Source organism: Pygocentrus nattereri, chromosome 3 (genome assembly GCF_015220715.1).
Source record: "Pygocentrus nattereri isolate fPygNat1 chromosome 3, fPygNat1.pri, whole genome shotgun sequence".
NCBI classification, from domain to species: domain Eukaryota; kingdom Metazoa; phylum Chordata; class Actinopteri; order Characiformes; family Serrasalmidae; genus Pygocentrus; species Pygocentrus nattereri.
In genome coordinates, this window is record NC_051213.1 from 29,098,849 (window position 1) to 29,126,458 (window position 27,610).

The 27,610-nt window shown below is 40.5% G+C and overlaps 1 protein-coding gene across 3 annotated transcripts; it reads left to right on the top strand.

Annotated features, from left to right (window-relative positions):
- On the top strand, positions 1-25,711 carry chd4b (chromodomain helicase DNA binding protein 4b). 3 transcript variants are annotated; one of them, XM_037537041.1, is made up of 40 exons: positions 1-330; positions 940-1,015; positions 1,677-1,792; positions 2,780-3,061; positions 3,272-3,390; positions 3,913-4,247; positions 4,497-4,609; positions 4,715-4,832; positions 5,016-5,185; positions 5,959-6,207; positions 6,590-6,793; positions 6,993-7,204; positions 7,381-7,512; positions 8,620-8,716; positions 9,924-10,115; positions 11,587-11,787; positions 12,177-12,314; positions 12,518-12,639; positions 13,431-13,604; positions 14,223-14,364; positions 14,496-14,627; positions 16,268-16,385; positions 17,046-17,170; positions 17,257-17,349; positions 17,451-17,592; positions 17,977-18,146; positions 18,502-18,691; positions 19,308-19,394; positions 19,486-19,577; positions 19,734-19,867; positions 20,126-20,270; positions 20,433-20,589; positions 20,831-20,931; positions 21,173-21,407; positions 21,488-21,550; positions 21,693-21,824; positions 22,676-22,784; positions 23,132-23,264; positions 23,356-23,551; positions 24,450-24,625. In XM_037537041.1, exons 2-40 carry the CDS (start codon positions 958-960, stop codon positions 24,623-24,625), a joined length of 5,904 nt encoding a protein of 1,967 aa, XP_037392938.1. In that variant the 5' UTR covers positions 1-330; positions 940-957. The 3 variants fall into 3 exon arrangements, with proteins under 3 accessions (XP_037392938.1, XP_037392937.1, XP_037392939.1); XM_037537040.1 differs by having other exon boundaries at positions 2-326; XM_037537042.1 differs by lacking the exon at positions 1-330 and having other exon boundaries at positions 958-1,015; positions 18,502-18,679; positions 24,450-25,711.
- Positions 25,712-27,610: the final 1,899 nt, after the last annotated feature.

Below are 27,610 nucleotides of genomic sequence, written 5' to 3' on the forward strand. Positions count from 1 at the left end.
TGGTCTGTACGTTGCTGAGTGTTGTGCCGAGTCTGTGTGTGTGTGTGTGTGTGTGTGTGTGTTGGGGGGGTGAGTGCTCAGGATTATTATGGGATGTCTACCCCCTGATCTCTTTGTGTTTGAGGATGTTAGCTTGTGGTCACTGACGACGCTGGAGAAAACGAACCGGGGGTAGAGTGGACGACGGCTGCAGAGCTCTAGATCGTTTAATAGCTGTTTGTTTTTTTCGAAAGTTTGCTATTTGACTACCACGTTTGACAACTACATTCTCACCTGAAACAATCTCACAGCAGCGCGCGTGTGTGCTCTGGACCTCCGACTGACCTGTGAGTAAGTTCGCTAGCCAGCTGCCATTAAACTCCACACTGGGTCCAGCTGTCCTCATAAACAGCGAAAATATAATGCTGATAAGAACTTCTGACTGCCTGCTTTAGGTCACACTCACACATAGGCGCGCATAAACCCCGCTGCGTGTGACAGCGCACACTCGCACTGCCAGCATTCAAGCCTGACGGGAGCGAGTTAAATGTGTGAAGTTGAAATATGTTTTATTTTTGACAGGATTCACATTTGAAGGCTCCGGATCTGTGTCTGTTAGCAGTAGCAGTAGCTACTTGATTGACAGCCCAGTTAGCTTTAGCTTTAGCCTTAGCTTTTGCTACTGTCCCCTTCTGCCGGGCAAAAAAACTTGTTTATGAAGATAAAAATGATGTTCGCTGTCATCGCATGAGTAACGTTACCGACCGACTGTACTGACTAAACTGTTTGCGTAATGCAGCAGTTACTGATGAGCATGAAGCGTTTGTTTTTGTTGTTGAATGGGAAGCCCGACTTCACCAAGCCCGTATAGAGAGCTAACTTACATTACGTTAAAGCACAAACAGCGCCGTCAGGGGCATGTTTTGTTTTTTAATACCGTTATTAATTGTGTCGTTTCAGATGTGCTTGTGAAGCGAGATGTCTGGAAGTGAGGAGGACAGCAGGGGGGGTTTGGGATGCCACACTGCGGGACTCGGTGAGTTTCACAGCAGCTAACCTACAGCTGTAGTTAGCTACCGGGGGCAGGGCTAGCATCAATCAATAACTGTCTCCAAACACCTGACGCTATTAGCTAACAGCGATCAGTATCAGTTAGCAGTTATTATGAGGAGTCAACTAAATGCACAGATAACTTAAACCTAGACAACTTAATATTGCTAATCTAACAGAGCTAACTTAACCCAGCTTGTTTAACCTAGTTAATTTAAACCAGCTATATTAAATCAGCCAACTTAACCCTGTTAGCTTAAACCAGTTATATTAACCCAGCTAACCTAATCCTGTTCATTTAAACCAGCTAACGTTAACATGATCCAGATAACCTAACCCTGCTACACCGGTCCAGTTAAATTAATTCTGTTAATTTAGGCAAAACAGCCTTGGCACCTGTGTGTATGAAAATTCCTATTTTCTAAATGTAGGCTACACTGTTAACTAATGTAATGAGACAGTGTTTGCATGCCTGTCATCATGTTTCATCTTTTTTTTGCATGCATTTTCGTATTGTAGGGAACACGCTTTTTGCTGTTATAGCATTTCTAGTTGTCAAATTGTTAAAAAGAGCTATGAAGTGATTAGTGTAACCTTTTTAATTTTGGGTACAAATTGGTTCCTCTCTTTGATTGTATCGCTGTTAGACGAGGCAGCAGAGGAGCCCACTTCAGAGGTGGACACACCTAAGCCAAAGAAGAAAAAGAAAACTAAGAAGAGCAGGGAGAGCAAGAGCAACAAACGGCAGAAAACCCTCAGAGAGGTAAAACACCCCTCCAGTGTCCACAACCATCTGCTCCTAGATCGCTTTTCAACCCTGACCTGCACGTGTAATTTTATTTGGATATGCCAAGCCACAAGGCGTACCATCCCGAAAATACATGGAATAATACTTATGGGATTAGTAAACTAAGATATGATCAGTTATTGTTGGGATGGCAGTAACTGCTCAACCTCACTCCTGCAATATGAAGGATTCCACTCATCTGCAACTACCATAAACTATCAAAAGCAACTAAAAAACATCAAAAACTGTCACAAACTATCACAAAACAACCCTAAATTACTAGGATTGGCCTGCTCTTGAATGAACCAAGCTTGTCAACAAATGCCTTCTGTTATGGCAATTGTTGCTGGGTTGGACAAGATTTACAGAATGTTAGCAAAAATTCCTTTCAGTCTAATGAGAAATTGTGGCACACAACTTATAGTGTGTTGTTTATCTCAAATGATTTTTATGGCACTGTTAGGTGTGGCTTTATTGTTATATGAACATTAGCATATTGACAGATTCATTGGTCATTTGCAACCTGCCAACCAAGTTTTGAATATTTGTAATGACATAGTCAAGCTTGGTAGTGCAGTATTATGAACTGGAAACTCAGTGTGATGTATTGACTCTTCACAAACATCATTACAACTCCTCATTAGATTGAAGATCATTTTTTGCCTTGTTCTGCAAAGCTTGTCCAACATTCAATTCATATATCCCAAACAGACTCCATAATGTCAGTAACCACTCCACCTCATCCAGTCCACCTTATAAGCTACCCCAATTCAGCCTGCCCATTGTCCAGAACCAGAAAAGGATACTATTAATTATCAAACAATGATAATTATTTTTGAACAAACAATTTTCACATGTACACTTCGGGATGCACTGATCAGAAATTAGTGTTATGAACCTACATTTTGAAGCCAAACTAGGGGGTTTTCACCATGCTCTTCTCCCATGCTGGCCATTTTTCAGGAAGTGCCAGTGAGCTCACCTGAAGCACTAGAGGCTCTGCGATTGGTGGAGGAGGAGGAGGAAGAAGAGGAAGGAGAAGAGCGGGCCGTGCGCTCGGAGAGTGAGGGCAGTGACTATGCCCCCAGCAAGAAGAAGAAGAAGAGGTCAAGTTCATCCAAGGAGCGCAAAAAAGGAGGCACGGTTGGAGAAAAGACTGGAGGCAGTTCATCTGGTGGGAAAAACAAACGTAAGGATCCAGAACCAGAGGAAGAGAGGGAGGATGACGATGATGATATTGGGCAGGTGAGGAGGGTTTAGATTTTAGATTAACATTTAAACCATTTGCTTGAGTATTTGAATTTTAATTGGGTAGTATTTGATTATTGCAGTAAGAAAATGTTTTTATTTAGGTGTATCTGTATAACTGAATAACTTTGCACATCTCTTGTTTTGGAGGCAAGTTAACCGTTGAAGCCACTGCTATCATTGCTCTCTCCTTTTTCTTTTTCCCAGGAGCCCAAGTCGTCCTCTCAGCTCCTGGCGGACTGGGGCATGAAGGACATTGATTACACTTTTACACAGGAGGACTACCGTTCTCTCACTAACTACAAAGCTTTCAGCCAGATGGTCAGGTACAGCATCACCTTTTACTGTCCTACTCTCACATATACTTTACTTTGCTGTTTTTATTTAACTCTTAAGCAATTTATCCTTTAGTTAGTTCAACCCTTAGAATTCTAGCAGTATTAGAGGTATTTTTGTCCTTGTGCTAAATTTTGAATGTAATTATGCATTAACAGTTAATTGTGTAACACACAATACAAATTAAAATTGGGTCTGAGTTTGAAGTTTTTTTTAGGATAGAATATGTCTATAAAAGAAGACTATCCAAAACAGTAAAGTTTCATGAACTTCAAATAAAATGTTTTTTCTTCTACTTATAAACTCAGTTGGGCTATTGATTAAAGGTTTAGAATTCTCTCCTTGAACATAATTTCCTTAATTAATAATGAATACAAGTTTACATAATTTTTATAACCCTGTTAAGGTTAACTAAGAGTTAAGTTATTAATTATCTGTCATTTAGTTATAGCACAGCAATGATCAAATTTGTTGAAGCTGTTTTCTATGAACATCCCTGTCCTCCTTGCCAGGCCTCTGATAGCTGCTAAAAACCCAAAGATTGCAGTGTCTAAGATGATGATGGTATTGGGGGCGAAGTGGCGCGAATTCAGCACCAAAAACCCCATGCGTGGCACAGCAAGCACCAACGCCGCCCTGGTGGCAGCCAATGCTGCAGCAGCTGTGGAAAGCATGGTAACAGCTGCTGGAGCAGAACTGGCAGGACCTGGGGCAGCAGCCCCTGCAACAGGCCTGGCAACCACCCCCTCAGCGGCACCAGCAACTGCACAAACACCTGCTACACAAACTCCACAGCAGCCCCCTGCTGCACCCCCACTGCGCAAAGCCAAGACCAAGGAAGGCAAAGGTGAGAAGGAGGGGAGAAGATGATGTGGAGGGATAAAGTGATATTGGGATATTGGGAAGGGATATTGGCATATTTTATTTCTTACATTTGATATTGTGTAGGTATTCCCTGCTGTTTGGGATGAGGTGGAAATGTACAACAGACTAGTTCAAGAAAGACATTTTGATTGCAGTTAAAGTAAAGTAGGTATTCATGAATTAAATACAAATGAACACTTCTGCACTCAGTGTGGGTTAATGTCTCTTCTAGGTCCAAATGCTCGCAGGAAGACCAAGCCCAAGGCCCAGGACAAGAAATCTAAAGCCAAGAAAGTTGCACCACTCAAAATTAAACTGGGCAGTTTTAAGAGGAAGAGATCGTCTGTAAGATATCATCTACCTTTTACAAAGAGCTAGAAGCCACACACACTGTTCGACACAGGGCTTTACCATAAACTCACTCTCTGTGTCTCTCTGTTCTCCACGCAGAGTGGAGAGGATGATGATGGTGACAGCGATTTTGACAGCTTTTCGGTGAGTGACGGATCTGTTCGCAGTAGCCGATCAAAGAGCAAGAAGTCCAAGAGCTCCAAGAAGAAGAAGAAAAGTGAGATGGAACTGACACATATATTAATTGTGGACCTTTTAGTAACCCTTCTGTGAATGTGTAATATTTTTTCTTTCCCCTGTAAAGTTAGTATTTTTGAGATACAAAGTTTAGTTCCGACGTTGACGATATAGCATATATATCCTGTATTTACCACAACCCTGGTCTACCCTACTTCTTCAGTGGCTGAGGATGGTGATGGCTATGAGACAGATCATCAAGACTACTGTGAGGTGTGTCAGCAGGGTGGAGAGATCATCTTGTGTGATACATGTCCTAGAGCCTACCACATGGTCTGCCTGGATCCCGACATGGAGAAAGCGCCTGAGGGCACCTGGAGCTGTCCCCACTGCGTAAGTTAACCTTGCTGTGGTACCAGTCAAGGTTTTAGACACACCTGATTGATTGTATGATTTTCAGTAAATTAAAGACTGATGCTCAAATGCATATAATGTATTTCTAAAACCTGTTCGGGCTGGATTAGTTTTACCAGAGGAGGTACAATAATATAGTTTATGCATGATTTGAGTGGCCTATTCATACAAGACAAAAAAAATCTTGTTTCCCCAAATTACCCCAAGTAGCTTTGATTGACATAGACGTTTATGTCAGCATTATGTGACAGTTGCCGCTGTTCTGAAAAACATATTATGTGGCTAAATGTTATACAGACCAGCATTAGGCTAGTCAAGTGCCTCGTTCAACTTACCCTATGTTGTCCAAAAAGACGGAAAACACATTGCCTTGCGAGAGGTACTAAAATATATATATAAAATGGATGTAAACAGGTATCTAAAGAAGAATTTAAAATATAAGATAGTTTTGATGTGTTAGTAATACCTTTTTCAAAGTTTTGGTGTCTTCACTGTTATTCTCAAGTGTGAAAAAACATGTAGTGCTCTAATTAAACAATCAAGGCAGTCAAGAGCACACCATAGACACACCTTTTCTATCTCTGTGTGGTTTTGTTGGTAAAAAGACTGATAAACAGCCCAAAATAAATTCTGTTGAAAGTTCATGAAAGTTTATGAATAAATTAAGTTGATTGGTTTTTCTTCTTTCTCTGTCTTACTCCTCCCCTTGCCCCCTCCCTCACTTTTTGCTTTCTTTCTGTTTTGTCCCCCAGGAGAAGGAGGGTATTCAGTGGGAGGCACGTGAGGAAAGCTCAGAGGGAGAAGAGGAAAATGATGAAGGAAGGAGGGATGATGGAGGGATGGAGGAGGAGGATGACCACCACATGGAGTTTTGTCGTGTGTGTAAAGATGGTGGGGAACTGCTATGCTGTGACACCTGCCCCTCCTCATACCACCTGCATTGCCTTAATCCACCCCTGCCTGACATCCCCAATGGAGAGTGGATCTGCCCTCGCTGCCGGGTGAGTGTTTTTTCACAGTGTCTCTGTTTGATCTTCCTTGTAAAAATGTTCTAGTCATAACTTTGGAATCTGTTGTAGTCCAGAGGTCCTCTCTGTGTTTCTATTGCCACTCACTAGATATTTTTTCTTGCCACTCTCGACTCTTCTGCATGTCTGGGGCTGCATTTCTGTAAAACTTCTGTGGGATAATGCCTGCTGTAGAATACTGAGGCAATCAGGAACCCTCCTTGAATGTACTCTGTCTGTCTATGTGATTTTGTTTGTTTCTGTAAAGTTTCTGTAAAGTTGCACTGCAGTGAAATGTTGGGGTAAATGGGAAATGGGAGCATGTGTTTTGGGGCAGTTGAATATTTACTGAATGTAATGAAGTTGTTTTTGTCAGTGTCCTCCTCTTAAAGGTAAAGTCCAGAAGGTTCTGGTTTGGCGCTGGGGAGATGCCCCGCCTCCAATGCCAGTACCCCGCCCTCCAGATCTCCCAGATGATGCCCCAGATCCTCCTCCAATGATTGGCCGGAAAGAGAGAGAGTTCTTTGTCAAGTGGTGCAACATGTCCTACTGGCACTGCTCCTGGGTGCAGGAACTACAGGTAACACACACAGACGTTCTAAATGAGTAAAAAGTACATAACACACAGAGCACATGCACACACAACATACACATGCACACAGAGCCCACTATAGAAGTACTAATACAGGTATACAAGAGCATAATACATTCACATTATGGAGTATTTTTCTCTTTGTGTTTACGCCACTAATAACCAATTGATTTGTCTGTCTCTGTAGTTGGAGCTGAATTGTCAGGTGATGTTCCGCAACTTTCAGCGTAAGACAGATATGGAGGAGCCACCCGCCCTTGATTTTGGTGCTGAGGGTGATGAAGATAAAAGCACCAAGAGGAAAAGCAAAGACCCATTGTACGCCCGCATGGATGATGAGTTTGGTCGCTACGGTGTAAAGTTAGAGTGGCTCCTCATACACCGCATCCTTAACCACAGGTAGAGCATCCTGCATCTTTAAACACAGGTGACAGCTTTCTACCCAGTGTCAGATTCTGATCATCATATGTTTAAATATTATTTTCTCTGTTTCTCTTTCACTCTTCCTTATCCACTCTTCCCTTACTCTTTCTTTTACTTTATCTCTCTCATTTTTCTCTATTTCTCTCTATAAGTGTGGATAAGAAGAATAACGTTCACTACCTGATAAAATGGAGAGATCTGCCGTATGACCAGTCATCTTGGGAGAGTGAGGATATGGAAATACCGGATTATGAAACCTATAAACAGCAGTACTGGAACCACAGGTGCATGCACACTCCCTCACTACACTGTGAAAATATTTTTGCTTGCAATTAAACAGGCTGCTTTTATAGTCTAATTGTTTGAACTTTAGAAAAAAATATCTAGTGGAATAAATAATAATAATAATGATAATGATACAGATTATTGTTCCTTTAACAAACTATTAGATGTTTATCAAACTTATTTAAACTTTTACTCATGCACTGCTTTAAATCTTTATGCATGTGTCCTAGAAACAGCATGGCTAACATCTATATCCTAAAGGTCTGCACAGGTGTGAAATTGAAGCCCGAACCTGACTCAGACCCTTAAGTTTAAGCATCAGGTTTGGGTTGAGTATATAATGTGACAGACCCTGTCAGATGCCCACAGTAAAGACCAAGAAATGAGGCTTTAATTGAAAAGGGCTTGACAAGAAGTGTAGTTGTTGAACATGAATGGGTCAATTCCAAGACTGCAAAAAGACCAAAGAGCACAAACATAACCAAGGCAACTAAAACCAAAAGAGCAAAGACAAAAAGACAAAGTCAGTAAATCCAGAATCAGAGTCCAGTACATGAAATGGCAAACAATAACACAAGAACTGCTCAGTAGCTCTACAAAGAGAAGAAATACCTAGCAACTAGGCTGAGGTAAAGCCTGGGTTTTAAACTAAACTAAACAGGTCATATGCCATAAAAAACAGGTGCAACATGTCAGTATTCTGGTGACTGAGAATGGCGATAAGAGGATTGAGGAAGTTTATGAGTCGTGTGATCTCCGATGGAATTCTAGGAAATGGAGTCAGAGTGTGAGTCTTAGCCGGAGTGCTGCGTAACAGAGTAGCAGACTTTTTGACACACACACAAACACACACTCGTAATCACAGTGTTCATGTACATATTTACACTAAGATATTTTCAGAAAATATTCTCACATACACTCACTTATATCCCTATGTAGGACATGCACACTCACAAACACTGTGAAAATACATAATGCACTAATATTCTATAAGAAGACCTAGTAATGCTAACTGCCTCTGACTGTTTTTGAATGCCCTTTCAATCTCTCTCTCTCTCTCTCTCTCTCTCTCTGTCTCTTTCTCTCTTTTTCTTTTTCTCTCTTAGAGAGTTGATGATTGGAGATGAGGGCAGACCAGGAAAGAAGCCAAAGAAAGTGAAAGTGCGAAAGATAGAAAAGCCTCCTATCAACCCTGTGGTGGATGTAAGAGATTGGCTCAATTAATCACATTAAAAAGATATCTCTCAGTCTCACTTCACAAACACACACACACACACACACGCACACACACAATAATAACAAGACAACAGAATCCTCTTGTCAATTTAACTGACATGCAGAACGACTGGCCACAAACTGGTGCATCAGCCTGCAAACACGTGAAGATATCTTGTTTATTTTGCTACTATTGTCTTCAAATAGAATTCTTAAGTAACTTTTAAAAATGAGATTGCATGAACATTTTGTAGTCGAGTGACTATAGGTTGTTCCAAAAGGCTAATTGGTGGCACTGTGTGCAGCAGTGATAATACTAGTTAACCAATCAACTAACTGACTCTTTTTAAATGACTTGTCAAATAATAAAAATGAATAGGTGTACAACCCCTACAGTCAACAATATTAAATCTTTTTTGGGGTAGTCTGATGTAGTGGTCTGTACGGGACTGTCCCGTTTCCACAGAAAATCAGAATTTGTCCTGCTCTTGCCTGCAACCGAAACGTTTTGGTTTGCTCCTGCCCACGCAGTCAAGGCGACGCAGTCAAGGCAAACAAGCATCCAATATCTGACATAGTCTATTCACAAATACATTATCCTCTGCTGAAATAACGTGGTGGTTGTAGTCCTCAGGCTCACTGTGAAGTAACTTTACCATACAGTAAACACAAAGCAGGCATTAAACCACTGAACGGTTATTTTTGGTGTTTTGCTGGGCTCAGCAGCTGTAGCCGTTGGACTGAAGGCTCTGCCACTTCTGTAAGCTATGAGAATTTGTTGTTCACGTGAACGGTTTCGTTGCAACTATTTACAATGACTTCATTCATTTGAATTGTTTTACTGTTATTTTTTAATATTGTTTATACATTTGATTTAGTGATTGTTCTACTTTATTAAAGCTATTTCCATGCCGCAAGATATTGTGGCAGGTGCTGTTGCAATCCACTGGAGTGCAGACTTCTGACAGTTTTAAAATAATACATATTTTGTAAAATGGATTACAAATAATGCCAAATTGTAGCTATAGCTGTGTACTGGGAGAAACTGTAATTTAGGTAAAAGGACTTCACACAACAACCACCGTAGAATCAGCAAGAGTTTTCTCATTTTCTCTCCATCTTCTCTCACTCTCTGCATTTATTTCTCTTTTTTTTCTTTCCTTTTTTCCTTTATTTCTCATTCTGTTTTTCCCAGCCCACTATAAAATTTGACAGGCAGCCAGACTATCTGGATTCGACAGGTGGCACTCTGCACCCATATCAGCTAGAGGGCTTGAACTGGTTGCGTTTCTCATGGGCCCAGGGCACTGACACCATCCTGGCTGATGAGATGGGCCTTGGCAAGACTGTCCAGACTGCCGTCTTCCTTTATTCTCTCTACAAAGAGGTGTGTGAGTTTGTGTGTTTGTGCATGTGGGTACACTTTGGGACCTTTGTTTGAGACCAAAATAAGATATACTGATTGGCCAAAATTATGGTAGTGTTCAAGAGTTTGGAATAACATATTGTATATTCATTGCTATTATTTTATTCCATAATAACTTGTACAGTGTAGATTGAGATTCTATAAGCTAGACACCAGAAGTGATCTTGGCATGTTTGGTGTTGTCAAGAAAATTGATGTGTCGATACTGAACATTTTGAAATGGTGCAATACTTGTTTCCTGCAGTAATGATGCTATTCAGTGCGGCCTCTTACGACCCATACAGGCTTCCATAATACACTGCTAGCAGTGAAAGACCTCGTGTGCTATGCTAAAGTGGCAGCTGCAGCTAGTTCACAGCCTTTGCTTCGACAAAGACAACAACAGGAGTGCAGTGTGGACATAGGTTGGCTTCGAAGCAAATATGGATGGAAAGGCTGTTCTGATGAATTGTGCTGGGTTACCTTGTTGAAATGTCCTACAGTAGTGCATATTTATAGATAGCTCCCAGTGTAAACCTGTGCATAGGATATTTCGATAGCTTAAACCTTTCTGTCAAAAAATACTGAAGTCAGCTTCTTGAGGTACCAGAATGTTACTGCTGCACCATTTAGGATGGAACAGGCAAATTTGAACAAGAAGCTGGCAAATAGGAAGCCAACATCAGCCTTGTATTAAAAAACAGGTAGGATAGTTTGGAAGTCTAAATGTCCCTATCAGGAGATGTAACAGGTATTAAAAGAATAATGATATTTTGAGAACCTAAAATCATTTACACATCATTATAAACACAACAAACAGTTAAAACATTGAATTACTGTGCAATACTAGTGATGTGTGCATGCTAAATTTGAAAATGACTGTAGTCCTTTACATTGTGTGTACATTTCATGTTTATTTTGATAGGTTTATCTAAAAAAGTAAAAATTGTATCTGCCTTTGGTATCAAAAATTATATCAAATTTCACTGTATTTTTCAAAGCATCATATTGTTGTTGAATTAGGGATAAATTAGGGATAGGAATTGATATAATAGCAGGAGAAGGCTTGGAGGTAGAGCTCTTCTAATTTGTGGCTGTTATTGTTCACAGCTACATAAAACCAACCATACAGTCATGCAAACACCACAGAACTGAAATTTGAGTAACTATTTGTCTAGAGCCTAATGGGCTGGGTTTATATGACCAAGTGGCCACACACAAGCCTATGATCACTGTGCACAATGCCAAGTGTTCTACACATTTTGAAGAATATGTTAAGGAACATTTAAAGCTTGACTGAACTGTAGCATAATTAAATGTCAAGTAAACCTGGCAGGAAACTAAGTATGGGAAAAAAATTCAGTGGGAGGTAGCAAACAGGGTAAATGGCTGCTGGCACAAAAGAATGTGTGAAAAACATTCACTATTTCACTCTGTTGTTTCACTGGTCCAGGGTCACTCCAAGGGGCCATTCTTGGTGAGTGCCCCACTATCCACTATCATTAACTGGGAGCGGGAGTTTGAAATGTGGGCTCCTGACATGTATGTGGTCACCTATGTGGGCGACAAGGACAGCAGGGCTGTTATCCGAGAGAATGAGTTCGCCTTTGAAGGCAACGCTATTCGTGGCGGCAAGAAGGCCTCCAAGATGAAGGTGAGGAAAGCATAATAAGACATATGATATATAATGTATGCTTAACATTAACTTTTCATCTAAGTCATGAAAGTTCAGTATTTAAAAGAATATTTCTACTTTTTCTGTGAAAAATTTAAACTACATATAAACTTACAACATGATTTTGTTATTGGCAGCAATAAGTACAATCTTTAATGCTTAAATAATTAGTTTCTTAATTGTTAATTATTTCTTTACATTGATGTATTTATTTTCATTGACCAGACAGCTTTATTTTTTCACAAGTAGTTGTTGGACAACATCACACAGACAGTATCTTTAAGGTAGTGGATAAAGTAGTGTTGGTTTAGCTTGGTTTGTGATTGTCTGCTCATTTTGACTTCTATTTCACATTTAATTTTCTGAAGAAAGAGGCAGCTTTGAAGTTCCATGTGTTACTGACGTCTTATGAGCTGATCACCATTGACCAGGCTATCCTGGGCTCCATTGACTGGGCTTGCCTTGTGGTGGACGAGGCTCACAGACTCAAAAACAACCAGTCCAAGGTGAGTCTGGCTGGCAACTGGACTAAAAGCCACCTCTTGTCATTTTCTTCAGACATGTACATGTATATTCATAATCATGACCACATGGTTTTAAAATGACATGAGTATCGGTATCTATTGTCAAGCAAGGTCGGGATTACATGAAAATCAAAATGTAATATATTTATGTACAAACTTTCTCTCTCTGTCTCCCTCTGTCTTAGTTTTTCAGAGTGTTGAATAATTACCCTCTGCAGCACAAACTGCTGCTGACTGGCACTCCACTCCAGAACAACCTGGAGGAGCTCTTCCACCTCCTCAACTTTCTCACTCCAGAAAGATTCAAGTATGAGTCCAGTTGTTTATGTCTGTGTGAGTGCATGAAATCTTTGACAGTGATTCGATTCAGGCATCATTTTTGAGAAAAAGATTCCATGCATCATCACAAAGTCTCAAATTTCACCATAGTTTGATTTGCTTATTTTCATACAATTCAGAATTATTTTTACTACTACGAAGTGTAAGAACAATGCTGAATACACAAATGTGAGTGGAGAATCTATTTACATAGTAGTTGAATATAAACAATAAAGACAATAAATGTGTTTGTTTGTTTTTCACATTTGAAAATAACCCAAGAATTTTATTTTGATCAAAAAATAGTAAAAATAAAATAAAGGCTAAGGTTAGGGTTTGGATAAGGTTAGATTTTGTGTAATGGAAGTAACATATTAACAGTACATGTCCTTAATGTAAGTAATGTGTCAACAGTACATCTACTGTTAACAGGCTCCTAATCATCTACAAAGAACAACGTAAAGCGTTACCAAAAATTAGTACATACATTATTGATCGTGCTTGATTTTATCATTACAAAATTATGGTTGAAATGCCACTGTCAGATAAAAGCTCATTTCAATGGTTGTATAATTAGTGTGCTTTTGTGCAGTAGATGACAAGCTGGAGTCTGGCTGTGTGTGCATGGTGTGCACATTTGTAACAATACATGATCTCACATGTATTACTAATGTAATTGCCATTGTGTGTGATTTTGTATACGTATGTCTAAAGAGTTTCCTGGAGAGGTTTGCTGACAGTGTATGTGTGTGTGTATGTGTGTGTGTGTGTGTTTATCAGTAATTTGGAGGGGTTCCTAGAAGAGTTTGCTGACATCGCTAAAGAGGACCAGATCAAGAAGCTGCATGACATGCTGGGACCGCACATGCTCAGAAGACTAAAAGCAGACGTGTTTAAACACATGCCCTCCAAAACGGAACTCATTGTCCGAGTGGAGCTCAGCCCCATGCAGAAGTGAGAGGCGGGGTTGGGGGGCATTGGGTCATGAGAGTGCCGTGGGGGCAGGGGGTGGGGGTTGTATAGGCACAAGAGAGTGATGAGGGGGCGGGGCAGAGGGATGTAGGAGAAGAAATTCTGGGAGTATTGAAATGGAACAGCACCTCTATTTTTGGTAGAATTCCAGTTTAACCCTTAGATTTGCAGTTATTGCTAGTGTATTGTACTTATGTATAGAAATGTGATTACATAATTAATTTCATAATTACATAAATTCAGTTTACATGCTGTACTGATAGAATTGAGTCTGCAATTGTGACTTTTTTCTGTTTGTTTTGATGTCAACAATGACAAAACAAAGGCACAAATGTAAAAGATACTTTTCCTTTGCATAAAATTAAGACTGTATGCTCAACAGCAAAATGCAATCAACTTCTTCAACTTATAAACGCAAGTGTGGAGTGTGAAATTTAAAATTCAAATGTGTCAGCATATTTCACTGAGTGTGAAATATGTGCTTTTGTATCAACAGCGCTAACTGAGTTCTAAGGGTTAATACAGATTATTCAATTATTGATTAATTTCTTGCTGAAATAGGCTTCCACTCTTATGTTTGTATGTGTTTGTCTGTAACAGGAAGTACTATAAGTATATCCTGACACGTAACTTTGAGGCTCTCAACACTCGTGGTGGTGGGAACCAAGTGTCTCTGCTGAATGTGGTGATGGACTTGAAGAAGTGCTGTAACCACCCCTACCTCTTTCCCACAGCCGCTACTGTAAGATCATAGCCACTCTCACCCTCCTTAGGGGCACACCACTCCTTATGACAAGAGGGTGATAATAAACTGTGACCGAAACACTATCATTTGGAATTTACTGATTGATTTCTGTTGGTTGTTTATGACAGGAGGCTCCTAAAATGCCCAATGGGATGTACGAAGGTGGAGCGCTTACAAAGTCTTCTGGGAAACTTATGTTACTGTGTAAAATGCTGAAGAAGCTGAAAGAGGGTGGACACAGAGTGCTCATCTTCTCACAGGTACATAAATAAACACATACACACAGGGCTCATATTTTCAGAGGGGCACATAACTACATAAACAAGCACAAATACAAAAAACAAAACTGACATGTTCATAATCACATGCATAAAAACATAAACATAGTTCATATTTTCTCAGGTTCATACAAATGTCAAAGCATGTTTATCGTTGTGGTTCATATCCCTTACTATACATTATTGCATTTTAGTTCTGGTTCAATTAATGCTCTCACTAACATACTTGGTGTAGAACCAGAAGATATAAACTCATACTGGTAAAAGTCACCACTGGCTGTACAAATTTAATGGCTTGCATTTGGTGACAATAATTGTCCATATCCAGTAATATCCAATAAACTTCCAAACCATGTTGTTCTCTTTATTACAGCAGGGGTGTGCAACTAAAACTTGCAAAGCTTCAGCTATGTCAAATTTCTTGATTACAAATGTCCAGAAAATATTCTGATTTTATTTTGAATGTATTTTTATGATCTATTAAACAAATTGTATTGCCATTGGCTAATGTTTGTAAAATTAACTGTGGAAAGTGGAAAATCTTTTTGGAAGAAAAAGGCCTTAAAATGTCTTTAAAAAATATTTGTCCAGAGATGATTGTTCTTTTTGTGTATTGCATAAATTAAATGTATCACTAAATTACAATAAACATTAATAAAAGCTATTTTTAATGAGCATTCAATGGACAAGCACTCTGATGGACATTTTATATTGAGCTTTGGGTTTATTTTATTTATTCCCAGAACATAATTTTGTGGGCAGGATACCCTGGACAGGTTTTGCTACATTTTCTCTTTAAAGTGTTTGGTTTGTTCTGCAAAAATATTTTGCTGGGTCTGTATCTGGACCACAGACTACCAGTAGATGACCCCTGTTCTAGAGCAACAAGCTGATGTGAGGCTGTGCATTTTCTCATGACACAAAGCAGGATGAAATCACCGTAACAGAGCAATGAGTACTTTTATAAAATTGCTATGTGTGCAGTCATATGTGTATATTGTATATTTTATGATAATATCCCAGGCTCACTGTTCTATGATTACCAACATGGAGCTCATGAAGTTGTGATAAAACACATCAAAAACAGTGTCAGGAATGCAAATTTTCAATGTACTAAAGAAGATTTGCAGAGAGGAAGCAACGGTTCATTCTGTTAGGTTTGTCTTACAACATACTTCAAACAAATTGCACAAATGTTCATTTAAAAGCAGAATATCTCAGAGTGTCTGCTTCTTTAGTCCACATCAGGGTTTAAATGGCAGCATTCTCATTTATTCTAACAAATTTTGCTAACAGAGCAATTGCACCAGGTTTGTTTTAATCTAATCAAATAACTTCAGAAAATGCGGATGCACTGCTTAACAGCCACATGCTCAAAGCTTTACACCCCTTTACCTGACTTTTGGCACAGGGCAGGGTGATCTTAAGCTCATGTGCAGCTGCTCCAGTGTGTCCCATTCTGTTATATGTGTGAATGCCTGGGTCAGCACCAAATACACCTTAAAGAAGCTTAATCTACTAATTTGAGGGGGTGTCTGCACTCTGTGGGTATGTTGTATATAATGTAAGCTAATCTGGTTTACACACTTTTTCATATCTCTCTCTCTCTCTCTCTCCTGTAGATGACAAAGATGCTGGACCTGTTGGAGGACTTCCTTGAGAACGAGGGGTACAAGTACGAAAGGATTGATGGAGGGGTGACAGGGGTGATGAGGCAGGAGGCCATTGACAGGTTCAACGGTGAGTTAAAAGAATACTCTGGTCATCATAATGCAAAATATCCACCCACTGGCTTTTCATATTTTGTTAGATACTGAGTGAAGTATCATGTTGATTCTGTTTGATTTTCTTTGAAAACCTTAACAGAAGTTAGCTCTGGTTAAAGAGACATATTGAATATAACACGAAGATAAGCTTAGGGAAAGGTTAGCAGAATTGCTTAATTTTGTTACATATTCATTGCATATTTGTAACGTTTATATTTTAGATCAAAAGATAAATTGTAGCTAACCTACAGAAGGTGAAATTTTATTGAAATATTTTAAATGAAATATTTTCATACAGTTTAAACCATCATGTAAGGGTTTAATAATTTTTTGATCTGAAAATGTTTGAAAAGTTTTTTGAGAAGTTTATGTGCATGCAATAAAAAGTAACCAGTTTTACTTTGTTGCCCCAGTAATTGTGTTTCTGTATGTCACATGATGTAGAGCACTAACACTCACTGGTACAATATAAAGGTTGTTGCCTGCAGTGAGATGGAAGGAACTCAAACTCAAAGGAACTCAAAGGCACTGTAACTCAAAGGGATACCACATAGGGATATATGGAGACTGTATACAAGATGAAATCTGTATGTAATGTATTTCACTCTGAACCTTTTCCCTCCATGTTGTATAGCTCCTGGAGCCCCTCAGTTTGTCTTCCTCCTCTCCACCAGAGCAGGAGGTTTGGGCATTAATTTGGCAACTGCAGACACTGTCATCATCTATGACTCAGACTGGAACCCACACAACGACATCCAGGTACAGCCCTTGCTAACATAACTACAGCAGAATAAGAATCACTGATTACATTTGCATGTATGAGAAATTCTGTTCTCTTCTCTCAGGCTTTCAGTCGAGCCCATCGTATAGGACAGAACAGAAAGGTTATGATCTATCGTTTCGTCACTAAAGCATCAGTAGAGGAGAGAATCACTCAGGTCTGTTCTGCATTTAACAAATTCTCACACTATGCGCAGCTTCTCGGGGGTACATCACCACTTGAGCATGTAGCTTTCAATTTCATCTATTGTTTCTGTAGGTGGCAAAGAAAAAGATGATGCTGACCCACCTGGTGGTGCGCCCTGGTCTAGGCTCCAAAGCAGGCTCCATGTCCAAACAGGAACTGGACGATATCTTAAAGTTTGGCACTGAAGAACTTTTTAAGGACGAAATGGGCGAGGGTAAGGAGCTATTAATGAACGATTATTGAACACTTAAAATGCAACCTTGGCTCAGACGTGGAAGACAAACATTATTGAGTATCTAAAGAATCATCTAATGGGTTCTGTTCATCTCAAGCATCTGGAAAATGCCTGAGTGACATGGTCTCTACACAGTGTCACTTCTGCAGCTGATTCACTAGAAAACAGAATTGGTTTTTAATTTCCTACCAAATTGAAGATTCATAAATGTTACGTTGGTGTGGCTGAAGTAATAGGTTGCCTGCCATCCTTATGTGCTTTTCTCTTTCAAATAATTCACATGCTTACTTTAAGATGATGAATAAATTATGTCATTTACTCGTCATCTTCAGTGGAATTAATTAAGGGGCCATTCTGTTTTAGGTGATAATAAGGAAGAAGACGGCAGTGTTATCCATTATGACGATCAGGCCATTTCGAGATTGCTGGACCGGAACCAGGATGCCACAGAGGATACAGAGCTTCAGAGTATGAATGAATACCTTAGCTCCTTCAAGGTGGCCCAGTATGTTGTCAAAGATGAGGATGAGGAGGTAAGCCTGAGTATGTGTGGATGTGTATGTAGAAGTATTTGTGTCTGTTTCTGAGCTTTACACTTAATTTCAATAATATTCAATGATAACATACTTGGCTAGATATGTAACAGTCTGTAAATGTTATTTATTTCATTTGTACTGTAATAAAGAACATTTTGTTTTGGATAAAGAATTGTTTAGGAAACTGAACCAACGTCAGTTGTATTTCAAATGGGCAAATTTCACTAGATATTCAGCCCTAGCCTCCATGTTTCTCTTGCAGTTTTGTCCATTTCTTGTTTACTTTATCACATTCTCCATCCTCATTCTTCTTTCTTATCTGTCTTCTTCTTTCTCTTGGTGTCATGGCAAGGAGGAGGATGTAGATAGGGAGATTATAAAGCAAGAGGAGAATGTGGATCCTGATTACTGGGAGAAGCTGTTGCGTCATCATTATGAGCAGCAGCAGGAGGACCTTGCGCGCCACCTGGGCAAAGGCAAACGACCACGCAAACCTGTCAACTACAACGACTGTTCGCAGGAGGACCGAGGTAGTAGACGGGGTACAGGACGAGCTTTTAACAGTTCTCTTATTACTACTCCCTTCTTGCTGTGTGTGTGCATGAATATGCATTAAAACAAAAAAAACATTCTGATTGTTAAGTGACTTCTTGTGTGTGTGTGTGTGTGTGTGTGTGTTTGGTTTTTTGGGGCAGTCGTGGGCTGGAGGTTAGGGAACTGGCCCTGTGACCGGAAGGTTGCCGGTTCAATCCCCAGTGCCAACAGTCCATGACTGAGGTGCCCTTGAGCAAGGCACCTAACCACCAATTGCCCCCCGGGCACCGTGCACAGGGCTGCCCACCACTCTGTGCAAGTGTGCTCACTGCCCCCTAGTGTGTGTGTATGTGCTGTTTCACTTCACGGATGGGTTAAATGCGGAGGTGGAATTTCCTCGTTTGTGGGATTTAAAAAAGTATCACTTTTCATGCCTAAAAGCATGTATATTAGAATTGAGCTCTATTTGCTGTCAGATTTCCCTGATTCACTAAACCGTCACACAACTTGATAGATTGTGCTGTTTCTGTGTGTGAATGTGATTTTTCCGGCCCCTTGATATATTGATAATTTTGCTAAAAGGACTTTGAACTGCATATTATATTGTTCCTGCTTTCTCCTCAGATTGGCAGGATGACCAGTCTGATAACCAGTCCGACTACTCTGTGGCCTCAGAGGAGGGAGATGAGGACTTTGATGAGCGCTCAGAAGGTAAATGCTTATATGGAGAATGTTGTGAGATTTTTTTGTTTGTAGTTAGATTTGTGCTGATTGGCTTTCTGCTCTTCTGTCTCCTCCACAGCTAACACTCGAAGGCCAAGCCGGAAGGGCTTGAGAAATGATAAAGATAAGCCACTGCCCCCTCTACTGGCCAGAGTGGGTGGCAACATTGAGGTCAGCTTCGTCTCTGAACCTTTCTGTTTGTCAAATATATATCTCCCTCTGTCTCATTATCTCTCTCTCTCTATCTCTCTCTCTCCCCCCCTCTCTCTCTCTCTCTCTCTCTCTCTCTCTCTCTCTCTCTCTCTCTCTCTCTCACTCTATCTCTAGGTGTTGGGTTTTAATGCTCGTCAGAGGAAGGCCTTCCTAAATGCTGTGATGCGTTATGGGATGCCTCCCCAGGATGCCTTCACTACACAGTGGCTGGTCAGAGACCTGAGGGGCAAATCAGAGAAAGAGTTCAAGTGAGTCTGGGACATGTGTTTGTTCTCTGATTCGCTTTTGTGTTTTCTACAGAAGCACTGAAAGACCACAGAGTTACATATTTTATTTACTCTTTTCTCTCATTATAATGAATGGATGTCTTGGGTATTTTCCCAAGACAACAAAACCATTTTCCCAGGATGACAAACTTTACTTGATATCTCACGAAAATGGATTTAGAAAAATGTGTTCTTTAGGGCTTTGTAGTTTTGTAAATACTCTTTCCTTTTCTCTGTCAGAGCGTATGTTTCTTTGTTCATGCGTCATTTGTGTGAACCTGGAGCGGATGGTGCTGAGACATTTGCGGATGGAGTTCCTCGTGAGGGGTTGTCACGACAACATGTTCTGACACGCATTGGTGTGATGTCACTGATTCGAAAGAAGGTGTGTAGGGGGCCTGACTTAGGTTGCTGAGGGGTGCCCAGATTCACAATTTTAGACCTGACTGCAGATTCTGGAGTTAGAGCCTGTGATTGATCCACAGTTGAATGTTTTAATAGGTTGTTGGATATTAGTGCTGACCTGCATTGAATTTTTGATGTGCAGGTGCAGGAATTTGAGCATGTGAATGGACAGTGGTCGATGCCATGGATGAAGGAACTGGAGGAGAATAAGAGGGCAGCAGCCGTTGCTGCTGGAGATGATCCCAAAACACCCTCTACTGGAACTCCTGCAGACACACAACCCAACACACCCGCAGCAGGTACATAGAGACAACCCGAAACACCCGTACAATTTACACACAGGCTGCCCTATCACAAAAAAATCCTTCTCACACACCATTATTAGCATTATTATGTCATGTATTCTGTCTAATGTTGTCTATAATGCCCCTAGGAACATGCTCAGAAGCACCATCTGCTAGGGCCTTAAATGGTCTTATAGTTGCTAAAGGTGTTGTTTTGTCTCGGCTCTTTAGTAAAGCTTGTGTTTTCCCCAAACAGAGGATCTCTCCAAAGGAGAGGAGTCAGAGAAGGAAATAGAGGACAGGATGGAGGGAGAGGGGGAGAAGGAGAAAAAAAGCTCCAGCACACAAGAAGATGAGGTACTTCAGACCAAAATCTTTCTAGTCTTTCCTTTTTTCTGTTTTGTTTTCCTGCCAAGTGTTCGTTTGCCCGCCCCTTTTTCTCCCTGTCACACTCTCTTTCTCTCTCTCGCTCTCTCTCTCTCTCTCTCTCTCTCTCTCTCTCTCTCTCTCTCTCTCTCTCTCTCTCTCTCTCTCTCTCTCTCTCTCTCTCTCTCTCTCTCTCTCTCTCTCTCTCTCTCTCACTCTCTCACTCACTCAGATTATTGAAATTCCTGATGATAGTGAGAATCCACCCAGTCCAGAAAAGAAAGCTAAGGAGAGTGAGGGAGATGTTACTGCATCTTTGTCAGAGAGGGCAGGGGGGAGCAGAGACACAGGGGTGGAAAAGGAGAAAGAAAAGGAGGGTGAGAAAGAGGAGAAATCTCATTCTCCGAAAGAAAGCACCTCTGCAGAGCCTAAAGAGGAAAGTTCTGAGGACTCATCTAAACCTAAAGGTAGGTAGGATATAGAAACTGAAAGGTCTTTATTCCATATAATGAGCTGTTAAATATACTAATCTCTGCCCATGTTACAGAGGAGACCAGGGAAGAGAAGACTGAGAAAATGGGCAGCAGTCCAGCTGGAGATGATAAGAAAGGTATACACAACACACACATAAATACACTGAACATTTTCACACATTTATCTGAATGAGAGCAGTCTTACACATAAGTGGCAGATACCACACTCACTCTGTAAATAATGAATCTCTCTCCCCCTCTCTCTTTCTGCCACTGTAGAGCTGAAGGAGGATAAGGCAGAGGAGTCTAACAGGCTGCAAAATGGAGAGGATGGAGGAGCAGATAGTGAGGAGAAGAAGAAAGCTGTGAAGCAAAGGTTTATGTTCAACATCGCTGATGGTGGCTTCACAGGTATGCTGTTGGGTTATGTTATTTTGTTGTGTTTGTGTGTGTGTGTGTGTTTGCTTGTTTGGTGTTCTATGTTTGATGAAAAGTATTCCAGAAAGCTGCTAGTTCGACGCAACTAACCCATGCTGCAGCGCATCTAACCCTATGTTGTCCTCCTCTTCAAGGACAGCCATAGACTATTTAAAAGCATAAAAAGATGTGTGTGTGTGTGTGCATGTGTTTGTGTGTGTATGTGTTAGTCTCCTCTTCTGCACTGTAGTGGATTCTGCATTCTGTATTGGAATTTACTAATTAGGAGAGGTGTCTGAATACCTGTGGACATATACATACATACATACATATATACATGTAATACATATGGGGCATGTGTGACCCCGCACTTCATGGTGTCATGATGCACATATTTTCAGGTTCCACAAATTTTCCATTATAGATTTGATTATTTTTTGTGTTAAAATACTGCAGGGTTCTAATTATATACAACAATGATTACTTTGGCTCAGATACAAGATATCAGACGAAACTTTTTCAGTACCTGCCACACCAGCCCTCTAACAAAATATGTCCCAAAAATCAAAACCCCAGAAATTTTGTGAAATATCTCAAACAGAAAAAAACTGTCATTTGAAGGTGGATGAACTCATAGCGAATGCATGCCCACCAACTTTACTCAGATAGGGTGTACTCCGATGTTTTAATCATTGACAGAGGTTTCCATGAAAGACAGCAAATGAGAGACCTACGGAAAAGAGGGATGTTTTGGTGATAAACATGCTCTGTGCTGAAATTTGTGTATTATTTTTTTTTTATGTAAATCATTAAACCTTTAATAACCTTGCTCCTGTCTTGTGCAGAGCTCCACTCTCTCTGGCAGAACGAGGAGAGGGCTGCCACAGTCACCAAGAAGACCTATGAGATCTGGCATCGTCGCCATGACTACTGGCTCCTGGCCGGCATCATACAGTATCCTCATTGCGGCACCTCAGAGTTAGAGAGATTAACATGTTTCAGTGTGAACTCTTGCTGACTGGTTACTTATCCTCATCCTCCCGTGTAAGAGATGGAGACTGACACTCTCATTACTGTCTCTCTCTGTGCTCAATTTCACTGTAGTCTTTGTCATTTCACTTTATTTAGTTTAATTTGAAAAGGCCAACTTTATTGGCAAAATGACAGTAATGATAATAACAATAACATCAAGAGCAATAATAAAACAGTTATTAAGCACCCACAGTCTGCAGTCTTTCTTCCTCACACTCTGACTGCAGTGGACAGCTGCTGTTATGACCTTTGATCCTACGTGCTCTCAGACATGGCTATGCCCGTTGGCAGGATGTTCAGAATGACCCACGCTATGCTATCCTCAACCAGCCCTTCAAAGGCGAGATGAGCCGCGGAAACTTCCTTGAGATCAAAAACAAGTTTCTGGCTCGCAGATTTAAGGTACAGCACACTCTCTTACACACACATTCACATGCGCACTGTGAGAGTGACACAAACAACTCACTGCTAATTCTTGTGGTCTTCTCTGTAGCTGTTAGAGCAAGCCTTGGTGATAGAGGAGCAGCTGCGCAGAGCAGCGTATCTGAATATGACAGAGGACCCATCCCACCCTTCCATGGCCCTCAACACACGCTTCAGCGAGGTAGAATGCCTCGCTGAATCCCACCAGCACCTCAGCAAGGAGTCAATGTCTGGGAATAAACCTGCTAATGCAGTACTGCACAAAGGTACCCAGTATTACACATTTACTACACTAATAGCATTAGACAATTACACCACGACACAAGTACAGCAAGAACACAACACAGTAAAATTACGACACTAACAAAAAAAACAATGACACTAACATTGTTGTACAGGTATAGTGTCATCAAATGCATGTAAACACATCATCATGCTGAATTACTTTTTAAAAATACTATATTCTATATTCTTTTTAAAAATACTATATATTTAAAAGTACTATATTCTCTCTACATTCTCTATTGTATTAGTACTAGTATTTAATGTATAGTCAGTTAACTTAATTTTTATCAGAAGAAGGTCATACTAAGGCCAGTAATAATGTGCCTATATTTCTATATAAATGTATTAGAATAGTCTTTATACTTCCTTAAACCAACAAAAAATACTGTTTGGACTGGTTAATTCTACAAGAAAGTCTATATAGATCTGCATGTGATTGTGCTTGAAGAATGTTAGAAATTGATGCTATAGGAATGTTAGTTTGATGTTGTTTCAGCACAATATTTCAGTAAAACCACCTCAATTAATTATTCAAATAATATTTCAGTGAGTGATTCAGTCAGTGATAGGAGACTAGCTAGCTAAGCTTAACAAAGCCAACTCATCAGTAGCATGCACACTGCAATATCATGCTGCTATGTCAGTGATGGGATATGCAGACCTGGGGAATCAAAATTTTTACATTCTTTTCTTTTACATTTTTACATTCAAAAATCTTTACATTTTAAAATTAATTGCGAATTTTGCTTTGACCAAGAAATGAGTTTGTACCATATAAAAAAAGTCTGCCTGCCTGTCTGTGTGACCAAAGTTGGGCTGTGAATTTAATGTTGTACACAGCACACAGTTCCAGTATGACACTTTATCTCTGTTTCTTAGTTCTTAAGCAACTGGAGGAGCTGCTCAGTGACATGAAGGCTGATGTCACCCGTCTCCCAGCCACCATCGCCCGGATACCACCGGTTGCCGCGCGTCTGCAGATGTCTGAGCGGAGCATCCTGAGCCGACTGGCCAATCGTGGGCCGGAGGTTGCACAGACGCAGGGACCCCGCTGATCCTTGACGACGTTTTGACCCTTATATCCTCTAGGCTCAGTCCTGATCTGGAATAGCTTCACTCAGTCGTTCCCTCTCGTGCTGGATCAGGTGACCCAGAGCACTGTACAGAGAGTCCTTCCTGCTGTTATAAAATAGAGAGAGAGAGAGAGAGAGAGAGAGAGAGAGAGAGATAGATAGAGATAACCTCCACTGTAACATATGTGTCCCTCCCTAACACTTTTCCTTACAGATCCCCCAACCTAAGTAGCACTAAAATGGCTTAGCCGAAAGATGCAGCGGTGTTTTGGTCACCGTGACATCCCCCTCACTCCCCACTCAAGCACCTCTGTGGCTAACATCTTTGAGAGGATCTCATTTGTCACATTGTGTTGTTGTCATAATAACCTCAGGCTGGTATGACTGCTCATTGCTGTTGTTACAGTAATAACATCCACCTGTAAAATAGAGCACATGAATCTTGGCTCCTCGCAGCCCTGATGGAACTGCATTGAGATTTCCATGTCAGCATTTGTAGCTAGTTGTACTGTGCACTGAAAAAAGTGAAGCATTGAATTTACTTGATGTATTGAATATATACATCAATATAATTTCTACATTAATTGTGTAACTTCACCACAATAGTATCTTTCAGTTTCAGTTGATGTAATGTATTGATGTGGAAATTGTATACATACTAAAATATAGTAAATTCAGTGCATTACTTTTTTTGTGTGTGAATGTTCGAATAAACACAGAAACCTTGACACTATGACCATGTAAATGAGTTCAAACGTCTCTGATTCTCACTTAGAGATTTCATTAAGAAACCATGTTTGGAAATAGCCTCTTTCCTGTCTGCCATCCTCCGTCCAAACAGTTTTTCGTTCCCTGGACGATGTCACTCAAGCCTCTTCAAAGCCACGCTCCCTTTTCCAACTCTCAGTCGGAAAACACCAGTAGGACGTTTGCAAAACAAGGCAGATTTTCCACATTAAAACCGTTTGATTAGCTCACTTTGTAATTATTGTTGTTACCCTGGTATTGTTTATACACATATTATTTGTTTTTTGAGATCTACATACAATAAAAAATAACAAAATCATATCTTGGTGTCATGAATATTTTTTCAGGATTTGTGTTATCCTAAGAACAACAGTTACCCAGGAAAATAATGCTAGTCTATACAGTATCTCACATTTCTAGTGTATACACCCCTCACATTTCTGCAAATATTTTATTATATCTTTTCATTGGACAGCACTATAGAAATGAAACTTTATAACTTAGTCAGTGTATAGCAGTATAGATTTACTGTCCTCTGAAAATGAAAACACACAGCCATTAATGTGTAAATAGCTGGCAACACAAGAGTCCATTGAACATCGTGCACGATTGTGTCGTAGTCCCTCCCTGGTGTCATGTGACTTGTTAGAGTTACAAGGTTCCAGGTGTGAATGGGGAGCAGGGCTGTTTAGTGTTTTTTTGTACAATCCTCTCATACTGACCACTGGATATTCAACATGGCACCTCATGGCAAAGAACTCTCTGAGGATGTGAGAAATAGAATTGTTGCTCTCCACAAAGATGGCCTAGGCTATAAGAAGATTGCTAACACCCTGAAACTGAGCTATAGCACGGTGGCCAAGGTCATAAAGCAGTTGTCCAAGACAGATTCCACTCGGAACAGGCCTCACCAGGGTAGACCAAAGAAGTTGAGTCTATGTGTTCAGTGTCATATCCAGAGGTTGGCTTCAAAAAATAGACGCATGAGTGCTGCCAGCATTGCTGCAGAGGTTGGAGAAGGGGGAGGTCAGCCTGTCAGTGCTCAGACCATATGCCGAACACTGCATCAACTCAGTCTGTGTCGCTGTCATCCCAGAAGGTAGCCTCTTCTGAAGCTGACACACGAGAAATCTTCAGTTTGCTGAAGACAATCAGTCCAAGAATATGGATTACTGGAACCATGTCCTGTGGTCTGATGAGACCAAGATAAACTTGTTTGGCTCAGATGGTGTCCAGCATGTGTGGTGGCGCCCTGGTGAGACAACTATCTCTTGCCTACAGTCAAGTATGGTGGTGGTAGCATCATGGTCTGGAGCTGCATGAGTGCTACCAACGCTGGGGAGCTGCGGTTCATTAGCACGATGACCAAGGTCATACAGTGGTTTTCCAGGACAGATTCCACTTGGAACGCGGATCACATGGAGCATGATCTCCTCCCTTCTCAAACTGCGCTGCATGGCAGTTTTCCAATACGATAACAACTCCAAACACATCTCCAAGATGACAACTGCCTTGCTGAGGAAGCTGAAGGTAAAGGTGATGGACTGGCCAAGTACGTCTCCAGACCTAAACCCAATTGAGCATCTGTGGGGCATCCTCATGCAGAAGATGGAGGAGTGCAAGGTGTGTAACATCCACCAGCTCCATGATGGAGGAGTGGAAGAGGATTCAACCTGTGCAGTTCTGGTGAATTCCATGTCCAAGAGGGTTCAGGCAGTGCTAGATAATAATGGTGGTCACACAAAATATTGACACTTTGAGCACAATTTGGACATGTTCACTGTGAGGTGGACTCACGTATGTTGCCAGCTATTTAGACATGAATGGCTGTGTGTTGAGTTCTTTTCAGAGGACAGTAAATCTATACGGCTACACAAGCTGTACACTGACTACTTTAAGTTATATCCAAGTTTCATTTCTATAGTGTCCTATGAAAAGAAAGAATAAAATATCTGCAGAAATATGAGGGGTGTGCTCACTTTTGAGATACTGTAGCACTATGTGCTGTATTACAGAATTTGTACCTCATAGAATGTTAGATGAAATTCATTTAGACATTGAAAAAGCATAATAAAGTGGAGAGTAACCAAGAGCGCATCAATTTAGTTACTGACAGAGGATTTTAGTCCCCTGAAACCATATTCAAGTAGAAATATTGGAAAGGAAATCATGTCCAAAAACCCCTCAAGTACTGGTGTTTCCTGTAGAAGTCCAGTAGAA